Consider the following 10,589-nt stretch of genomic DNA (forward strand, 5'->3'; position numbering starts at 1 on the left):
TCCCCTTGACCATACCCCCCTCTCCTGCCCCCTTAAAAATACCCCGAGAGCTCCACTATAAAGATACTCCCCAAAAACCTCCCGAGATCTCCCCTCGTCCATACCCTCTATTGACCCCCCCCCTCCCCTCCCTTAAAAGACCCTGAGAGCTGTCCTGGAAACTGACTCCCAATATCTCCCCTCGACCATGGCCTCCATTAATCCCCTTTTGAAAGAACCCGATAGCTCCCCTGGTAAGTTACACTTAAGAAATCGCCGAGATCTCCCATTGACCCTCTTCAAAACACCCAATTCACGTTCAAACGTTTTTCCTCACTCTGTCAACAAAATAACCCTCCAATCAATGAATTATGGCAAATTCCAACATCAATGTTTTAATTTCTTCCCAACCGTACTTGTCGCTCACTTCAATCACCTATTTGGAGCCAACTTCTGATAATAGCCGTTTTCTTAAATGAAGTCTCCGGCCTTAATAATCATGAAAAACGTTTATTAAAAATGTTTTTCCATATGTAGATACAAGTGTTGAGATGGGGGATATAAAATATACCGCGTGTTTTTTTTATGTATATTTTTCAGTAATCAACTATGAAAGAATAAGAAATTTTTAGCGTTAAAAATAGCGGGATCAAACAAAAAGAAAACTAACAGTAATATATCTATTTTCATGGACGAATTAAATTTATCAGGATTTTTTATATTCATGTTTTCTTTATTCTTTTTTTCCATCTCCTAAGTTATTAATGACATCAGGAGAAAATTGAGAAATGAAAGTTTAATTAAAAACAATGAAAATTACTTGCGCAATGGGACAAACATATTCAATAAGGCTTCATTGGCTCTAATGAATATGTATCAGAAAAGGTGATATAAGAATAATATAACGCGCCAGCGTGCCCTAGTGTCTCAGATCCTCATGCTGGAGTTGTCGGTTCCATTCTCCGACAATCTAATTTTTTTTCCGGAATATTTTCTGAAAACAATAATATTATTTAAAAAGAAGAAAAGAGCGAAACGATAATCAATCGTGTATTTTCTCACTGGGTTTTATAAGTTATAAATATCACTCAGCGCCATGAAAATTACATTTCGTCCAAAATTATTACTTTTTTAAACATTCGTTATTTACAAAGACACAATTGAAGTGATTTTCTTCAATTCTGCATGAAATGGATTTTTGGTAAAATTCTGAATATTAATAAATTTATTACGATTGCGAACAAATCCTTTTCATGATGGAAAATTGATTGTCTGTAAATTATTTCTTAAATTCGAACTCTAATTCTTTCTAATTTTTTTTCAAATTGTTTGCTAGCAGCTCAATATTGAGATTCAAATATAAACCTGCAAAGTTTAAATAATAAAAACAATGTGAAAAGTTCGGAAATTTACAGTCAAATGGGGCTCAAATCGATGCTCTGAGGAAAATTGATTGTCTGTAAATTATTTCTTAAATTCGAATTCTAATTCTTTCTAATTCTTTTTCAAAGTGTCTTCTAGCAGTTTAATATTGAGATTCAAATATAAATCTGCAAAGTTTAAATAATAAAAACAATGAGAAAAGTTCGGAATTTACAGTCAAATTGGGCTCAAATGGATGCTCTGAGCATCCATTTTTCCGGAATTTTTTTTCCGGAATATTTTCTGAAAACAATAACATTATTTAAAAAGAAGAAAAGAGCGAAACAATAATCAATCGTGTATTTTGTTACTGAGTTTTATAAGTTATAAATATCACTCCGCGCCATTAAAATTACATTTCGTACAAAATTATTACTTTTTTGAACATTCGTTATTTACAAATACATAATTGAAGTGATTTTCTTCAATTATGCTTCCGGAAACCTAATTTTCCGGAAGCAAATTAAGCACTCCGCGCCATTATAAATGGTGCGGTATGTTTTTCTGAGCATTTTTTGAATGCTCAGAGCATCCATTTGAGCCCCATTTGACAGTAAATTTCCGAACTTTTCACATTGTTTTTATTATTTAAAATTTGCAGGTTTATATTTGCATCTCAATATTGAACTGCTAGAAAACACTTTGAAAAAGAATTAGAAAGAATTAGAATTCGAATTTAAGAAATAATTTACAGACAATCAATTTTCCATCATGAAAAGGATTTGTTCGGAATCGTAATAAATTTATTAATAATCAGAATTTTACCGAAAATCTATTTCATGCCTAAAAAAATTAGGTCTCCGGAAGCATAATTGAAGAAAATCACTTCAATTATGTATTTGTAAATAACGAATGTTCAAAAAAGTAATAATTTTGTACGAAATGTAATTTTAATGGCGCTGAGTGATATTTATAACTTATAAAACTCAGTAAGAAAATAAACGATTGATTATCGCTTCGCTCTTTTCTTCTTCTTAAATAATGTTATTGTTTTCAGGAAATATTCCGGAAAAAAAATTAGATTGTCGGAGAATCGAACCAACAACTCCAGCATGAGGATCTGAGACGCTAGGGCACGATGGTGCATTATATTATTCTTATATCACCTTTTCTGATACATATTCATTAGAGCCAATGAAGCCTTATTGAATCTGTTTGTCCCATTGCGCAAGTAATTTTCATTGTTTTTAATTAAACTTTCATTTCTCAATTTTCTCCTGATGTAATTAATAACTTAGGAAGTGGAAAAAAGGAATAAAAAAAAACATGAATATAAGAAATCCTGATAAATTTAATTCGTCCATGAAAATATATATATTAGTGTTAGTTTTCTTTTTGTTTGATCTATTTTTGACGCTAAAAATTTCTTATTATTTCATAGTTGATTACTGAAAAATATACATAAAAAAAACACGCGGTATATTTTATATCCCTCATCTCAACCCTTGTATCTACATACGGAAAAACATTTTTAATAAACGTTTTTTATGATTATTCAATTTTGAATTATGTATTTAGACCTTATTTATTATTTATAATCGCTGAAAAACATGAAAAAAACATTAAGCACAAGGAGAACAAAGATCCCTCCTTGAACTTGTCCCTGTGACAGCCAGGGTTGCCAGGTTTTTGAGAGCTCTAGTCGCCCAAGATCCTGTTGCGTACCTTTTCAGGCTCCCTAGATTTTAGTTGAGGGAATGGACTCGGTTGCCCGTGGAGTGCTGAAGCACTCTGCTCTAATTGCGGGAAAATTGAGTAAATGACCACACACAATATTAATCACACACAATTTAGTTTATTCGAAAATATTCGTGGACACCACTTTTTTTTATGTTTGAACACTTGGATATTTTTATTTTAAATATTTGTTCTTGAGAACTCACAAGAGTTAAAGTTTACACGAGACTTGTAATTTTAAGAGATCTTTATTCTTTCAAACTTGAGAATGAAGTGCCAAAAAATTATAAGTTTTCCCTTTTTGGGGTTCAATCAAACATTCATGAGGTGCCAACATCTTCTCGAGTAGAGGGGGTTCAACAAATCATAGTAAAGCAAATTTTGGGTCTTCATGAAGGGCGGTGACTAGTGAGAGTAGTAGTAGGGTAGTAGTAGTAGGGTAGTAGTAGTGAGAGTAGTAGTGGGGAGAGTAGTAGTAGAGTAGTAGTAGTAGTAGTAGTAGTAGGGCCCACTGAAGGGTGATGCCAATTACAGGTAATGAGGCCCCCGACGCTTTGGCGCTGTCCCGAGTGGTAGTTATTGAGGGTCTGATTCCCCACGAGTGGAAATTTGTAACCCTAATAAAACCAGTGAAATTTTATGACGGACACGGATTAACAGAGAAAAATGTAAAGACGAAATAAAACTCGTACTGGAATATTTTCCAAAGAATAGGCTTTACGATAGACAGAAGCGACGCGAAAAGAAAATAAAATTCTCGAGGAAATTATTTGAACATCTAGTTATTAACAAGACTGGGAATTGTCCCAGGGTCTAGACGGGTACCTCGTAAGTGGTCTTTGGATTCGAAAGAGAAAAGAAAACTCTTGATGAAAAACTGGATTTATTTTATAGCGTTTGGGAATGGAAAACAACAATATATTGAATACTTGGGGAAAAGATAAAAGGTCTGAAAAATGCAGCTGTTGGGAATATTTAGAAAAAGGAGCCTCATGAACGTTTGGATTTTCCCAGAACTCTATATAATCAAAAAACCCATAAGAAAGGACAAAAATATAATTTACAAATATTAAGCGATTTTACATATTACATTTTCCTTATCTTAATCTTATTTCTTAATTAGTTCTCTCGTTCAAATTTTCCGCTAGTTTTAGTAAAAATGGCAGCTACTGTGGGGACTCTACACGAGTTTAGTTACCTACGTAACAATCCCACGCCATACCGCCAAAAGCGCCACTAGTCTACGCTAGTGTCGCCCAAAAATCGCCACCTTTTTTTCCCCCATTCAAACCTTTGCTACCATATATTATATCTTTCCAGTCCAATGTAAATAATATAGATGTATGTTCAATGTAATAAAATAATTTTATTCAGTTAGCACAATCGAGGAACATCTTTGTGATGAACGTTGTGATGAACAAATTACAATTACAAGAAAAAAAAAATTGTCATTTTTGATGAGACTCGACCCATCGTTCTTCTTAAAATCCCATACTTAGTCTTCAGCATATAATATAACAAAGTAAATCGAAAACATTTTATAAATCTTTTGAAACATATCAGTCTATAAATAACTTTGCTTAAAATATTACTAAAGTTATCGACATATAATAGAGGGATATTCAATGATAGACCGCGCAAAAAAAAAGATGACATCTTATAAACCTTATATATATATATATAGAACGTGAATAATAAATCCGATTCTTCTCGACTATGAGACTTCAGTAAAAAGTCCGAACACTTCTTCGATTTGTTCCATTTCGTCACTTGTAGTTTTCGCATTGTACATATTTTTAGTATTAAAAAGTCTGACCATAGCAGGAGACGGTTCAAATAACGAACAGCACTCACTAAAAACTTGAAAATGTACCTTTATCCTCAACAGAGACTCCCAAAGTTCCATATTCATCTTATTCCTAGTTTTCGTTTTTGTTAAGTTCATTAGAGAAAATACCCTTTCAACGCAAGCATTACTTGTTGGTACAATTAACATCTGAATTACCGGTGCAGCCAATTCTTTGAAGAAAAAATTTCCCGAGGCATTATGAAATGCATAAACTTTCGGCCAGAAATCAACGATATTTGATGGTATTTGCTTGCCAGGAAACAAAAATTTCCAATCAATCAGAGGGAGCTTATCCCATTGTGACTCATACAGTGACTCATCAACTTCTGGATCAATGAAGTTTTTCAATATTTCAAAAACTTCGGCGAATTTAAGCCTATTACTATTTAAACACATTGATGGACTGAAGAATTTATACTGTTAAAAAATATCAATTTTCTCGGGTAGCCTTTGTGCCATTTGTTCTAATAGAATCTTCAAGAAATTGAACCATCTTTGTTTCAATTCCATTAACCGATTGGAATCAATCTGGCATTTCGATAATTCTTGCGTAAATTGATGCCCAAAGTCCACCGCCTCAACAGATCAAAAAGCTAACTCATTTTTCAACGCGTCGCATACTTGTTTGAGAAGTAGAACCTCTTCAGTAACTTGAATCATGAACGCAGGTTTCAATATTTTGGCAGCGAAAGTAAGAAATGTGAGGTACATGGATTCCGAAGCCGAGCCTACATCGACCTTATCGGTTTGAAAAATTATATTGAGGCGCTGCATCTCACGAAGAATAGGTTGCAAAAATACTAGGTATAAACGATTGACATCGTCTTGAAGCATCGAATGTAATTGTCTTGCAGTATAATTTTTTTTAGTATTTGCTGCAATTTCAAAATTTAGCTTTAATTCGACCCATTGACCAAGTACTCTCTCAACAGCACCACTGATCGAAAGCCACCGTGTATTCGATAGTTGAATCAATTTCAGCCATTTATTGGCATCAATACCTGTATTTAGGACATCGAAAATTCGACGATATTTAGTAATTCGTAGTGGACTATTGCTAAACCAGTTGTATAACTCTCGAATTAAAAATTCCACGGAGCTAGGGATTTCTTCTGCTGCCTTAGAAAAACACAGATATGTTGAATGACAGATGCATTTGATTAGAATCAACTTTGGAATTTCACTTCTTAATCGAGTAAATAGTGAATTTTTCGTACCACACAAATTACTCGCGCCATCGGTACCTATCGCAACCATATTCTTAATAGATAAACCTATTCCTTTGAGATGATTCTTCAAACCATTGTAGAGACTTTCGGCATCGACTTCTTCGACACGAAAAATTTCGAGACAATCGGTCATAATCGCCCCTTTTGTTATGTTGAAATAACGTACGCAAATGCACATGAATTTCATACATGACACATCTGTCGACTCGTCGAGAATGAGGGAATATGGTTTGTTACCGATATTCTCGACAAGATCCTTCAAAATCGAGGGTGAAATTACGTGTTTGATGATGCTGGTGCATTTGGTACGATGGAGTCGCAAATTCTCCAAAACACTGCCTTTTCCTAACGGCTGGACTAGGTCACACAAATGATCCACAGCATTTATAGCGGTGTGCTTCGCTACATACATAGCAATCTTGATATCAGTCACCTTCTGTTATTGATTCTCAGGTATTATAGCTATAAAATTCAATTCAAAATAAATGAGGAATGTAAACAACGTTTTACTCGATAATTCGAGAGAATCAATGGTGTTGAGTCATACCGTATTTCAGCGTTGTTTGTGTTCGAGGTAACTGAAGGCTATATTTATTTTTCAAATGTTTTTTTGTGGTCGAATGTCTTTTTAGATCGTCGCGATGACTACGTAAGGACACTTTGCAGTAAATGCACCAGGCATCGTTAACTGTGTTTTGGCATGCCATTGGTGCATTTTGAATCGACGTTAGCCACCCTAAACAAAAAACATGCGGTGAATGAGAACGAGAACGAAGATTATTAATCATATATCACGAGGAAAATGAATAAGATAGAAAAGGAGATCGTACCTTGAGACCAACGCTCTTGCTCCCAATCTGATTTGTAGTGTCGTTTGTATTTTGCCCATGTAGTTTTGCCCATTTCACTGCACGAAATGTTTTCAACACGTGTGTTGTCTTTGACCTCTCCCAGTAGAATACTCGTAGACCGCCAGTAATCGAAATTCTCTACCGAGGCGACAAAAGGTGCCAATGTATAGTGTCTGTACGGGTGGTTAATATGAGCAAATAGTAAGTTGAATAAGACGTGTTGCTAATGTACTGTTCTATCACGGTGATATCTGGGCAATTACGAGATTGTAGAAAAACTTCTGACAGCTCTGTGAGGCGGTGTATGTATGGCATACACGTTCATGTGGCTACATCGTGCCTCTATTAATCACTCTCCAAAAATCGAAAATATATGCAATTAGGTTCGAATGACCAGGGAATATCTTTCTTCATTTTACAGTTTTTTTTTGTTTCCAAAATTCAAAAATCGCCAAATTATCGCCAAGTCGCAAACTGTCATGATAAGGCGCCAAAGGCACATTCAAAATCGCCCAATCGGCGATAAGTCGCCCAAACTGGCAACCCTGGTGACAGCGGGACAGCTACTGACGAGTTACCGGCACATCCAGCTCGCCCAGAGTCCTAAATCGACCGTGGCGCCATCCCTCCCATGGGGCACTTACTATTTCAGCTTGGGATCACCTGCTCCTACAGAAATGAGCCTCTACTTTAGTCAATCGTCTTTACCCCACAACATAACACTTTTTTCTGTCACTGGCGGCGCTACCAGTCACTTTCCACCGACTATACCTAATTCCGGAGATTTTGACCGCCGGAGATTTTGGCCGTCGGAGATTTTGTCATCCACCCTTTTCGTCGGAAGATGGGTAAATTGACATAACATACAGTATGGCTGAATTAATCTCATCAAGAGGAATATTTTTGGGGAAGTGAAAATGTTGGTTGTCATTTGAAACAAATGCAGCATAACTTGCATCATGAGAGCATAAACACTTATGCTCGAAATGTACTTTGTATCAGTTGTCCCCCTTCCATCTCTATCACTTTCATTTGAAAGTTTTTTCGATTGCTGCCCTCTTTCAAGAGTTATTTGACCGTACACTTTAAATGGAATACCCTGTGAATGTTAAGCCATATTATGGCCGAACGATCGATTAGCAAGAAATTACACGTTTGAATGGAAATTAAAAATGTCATATAATTAATTCTAGATCTGGCCGAGGGATAATCTTCCAAAAATATTACTCCACCGACTCAACCGACCCGAAAGAGTACAAACTCCCTGTTGACAGGATCCGAAATTTCAGTATAATTGCTCACGTAGACCATGGTAAAAGTACCTTAGCTGATCGTCTCCTGGAGATAACAGGGGCGATCAGAACCAACTCTGGGGCTCAGGTGCTCGACAAACTCCAGGTGGAAAAGGAGCGAGGAATAACAGTCAAAGCCCAAACTGTCTCCTTAAAATATACTTACAAAGAGGAAGAGTACATGTTGAATTTGATCGACACTCCAGGGCATGTAGACTTCGCTAGTGAAGTTCACAGGTCTCTGTCAGCCTGTCAGGGTGTTATTCTAGTTGTGGACGCCAATGATGGAGTCCAAGCACAGACTGTCGCGAACTTTTATCTAGCCTTTGGGAAAGATTTAGTGATAATTCCAGCGATCAACAAGATTGATTTGAAGAATGCAAATCCGGAGAGAGTTGTTAAGGAATTAAATGCTTTGTTTGATATTAATGAAGAAGATGTGATCAAGATTTCTGCTAAACTGGGTATCAATGTGGAGAAGATACTGGAGGCTGTGGTAGAGAGAATTCCTCCCCCCAAGGTCGACAGGGAAAAATCCTTCCGAGGACTCATCTTCGACAGCTGGTACGATAAATATCGAGGAGCCATTTCCTTGATTTATCTGACGGAGGGATCGATTTCTGTTGAACAACACATCACTTCAATTTATACTGGAAAATCGTACGAGATCAGAGAGCTCATCCTGCTGAGGCCTGGGAAGGAACACGTGAGAACACTGTAATTTTTTTTTCATTTGATTTTTGGAATGTGGTGCAGTGGAGAATTGATTATACTTTTGTGGGTTGTTTTACATATTCCATGTCATACCGGTAAAACCCTCACTGACCCTCTTGAAAGCGAACGGCGGATTTTGTTCGTGTCGTCTCATTTGTTTAATTCGACGGGGTAATTACTTTGAAAAACTTGTACATTAAATTGTGAAAGTTTTATCTCAATAATGGAACAACCGCTGAGACAATTTGTATGAAAATTCAGTCAGATTGCAGTCCTGTCAGAATGCCTTCTACTGTCAACAAAAATTCAATGCCATCATTTTCTGAAAGAAGAAATAGTTGAATTTTAAAAAATCTGCATTTTTATATGTTTTTGGAAACGGTTTTTTCAAAACTAAACAAGCAGGCGACCGATATTATCCAATAGAAGACATATGATTTACTTTAGGCGTTATTAGGGATTGTTTTTTTGCTTCCGAATGGAAGCATTGTAATCGTCCATTTTTCACATTCTCTAATTTTTATTGGAAATGATGTAGAATGATATTCCAGTTTTTCAGTTTTTCCATAAAAATCCTTGTAAACAGTCTAGCTTGTATAAAAATTGAGATATCGACTTGAAATTTGGACAAAATTTTCCTTCCATGATAACAATGTTTCGTATTGAAGATGGTCTCAATCGCACAAGTAGCTCCCGAGATATTTGACTTTTTCTGATAATATTCTACGTGCAATAGCGTAAAAACTACGCAACCGATTTCGCTTTTTTTTTCTTCAAAATATACACTTTCATGTCTTCTATCTGCATCAATCAAAACATGTATACCCACTCACGAAAGTTCAAGAGATATTCCGGTTTTTCCATTTTTCCATAAAAATCTTTGTAATCACCCTATTGCTTCCGAATGGAAGTATTGCAATCTTTCGATTTTCATTTTCTCTGATTTTGATTGGAAATGATGGAGAATGGTCTGAAACTTAAAAATACGAAGTTTGGCGACCATGTCTGTATTTGACCACGTCCACCGCCACTTTCCCGGTGGTCAATAGTAGTAAGTGGCCGAGATTGACGAATTTTTTCCAGGAATTCCCCCCTCTCCCTCTTTTTTCCAGAAAGTGCACGTTCACGTCCCCCCTTCCTCCCTCGGCGGCATGCCTTTTGAAGAGAACGTCGGCGCGCTGGGGACCCCCTGGGGTGCAGGGCCTCAAAGTTAGGGTCCGAGGGTCACACGAAGTGGGTGGTGGGTGGAAAATGACCGGCAGATGGAAAACGGGTGGCGGGTGGAAAAGGGGTGGTGGGTGGAAATGGGGTAGTGGGTGGGAAATGATTGGTGGGTGAAAATGGGGTGGCGGATGGAAAGTGAGTAGTGGAAAATGGATGACCGGTAGAAACTAGTACGCAGGTGTCGGCGAGGGTCCGGATGTCGCTCCCCAGGACATTGGAGGCACCGTCCTTGAGACTCCGGAGAGACATTGCGCTTTCGAAATTTTTTTTTGTAAAGGGATAACAAAGGATTGCAACCATGAATGACACAAAGAGCGGACAATACGTTCTCTCTCTCTCTCTCTCTCTCTCT

General features: G+C 36.8%; 1 protein-coding gene and 1 long non-coding RNA gene across 2 annotated transcripts in view; one reads left to right on the forward strand and one right to left on the reverse strand.

The window, feature by feature from the left end:
* Positions 1–6,290: 6,290 nt before the first annotated feature.
* LOC107042908 lies at positions 6,291–7,107 on the reverse strand. The gene is made up of 3 exons (XR_001461190.1): positions 6,987–7,107; positions 6,704–6,892; positions 6,291–6,618 (listed from the first exon to the last, which is right to left on the reverse strand). It is a non-coding gene; the product is annotated as an uncharacterized LOC107042908 (long non-coding RNA).
* A 1,093-nt stretch (positions 7,108–8,200) lies between these two features.
* Positions 8,201–10,589, forward strand: part of LOC107042906 (translation factor GUF1 homolog, mitochondrial) — a gene marked incomplete at its 5' end in the record, with an annotated part of 168,060 nt that continues 165,671 nt past the window's right edge. Inside the window, 1 exon segment of the mRNA XM_015264160.1 lies at positions 8,201–9,016. Within this exon segment, the coding sequence (XP_015119646.1) occupies positions 8,201–9,016 (816 nt within the window).

The sequence above is a fragment of the Diachasma alloeum genome, unplaced genomic scaffold (genome assembly GCF_001412515.2).
Source record: "Diachasma alloeum isolate Michigan unplaced genomic scaffold, Dall2.0 Dall_scaffold_00536, whole genome shotgun sequence".
In the NCBI taxonomy this organism is placed as follows: Eukaryota; Metazoa; Arthropoda; class Insecta; order Hymenoptera; family Braconidae; genus Diachasma; species Diachasma alloeum.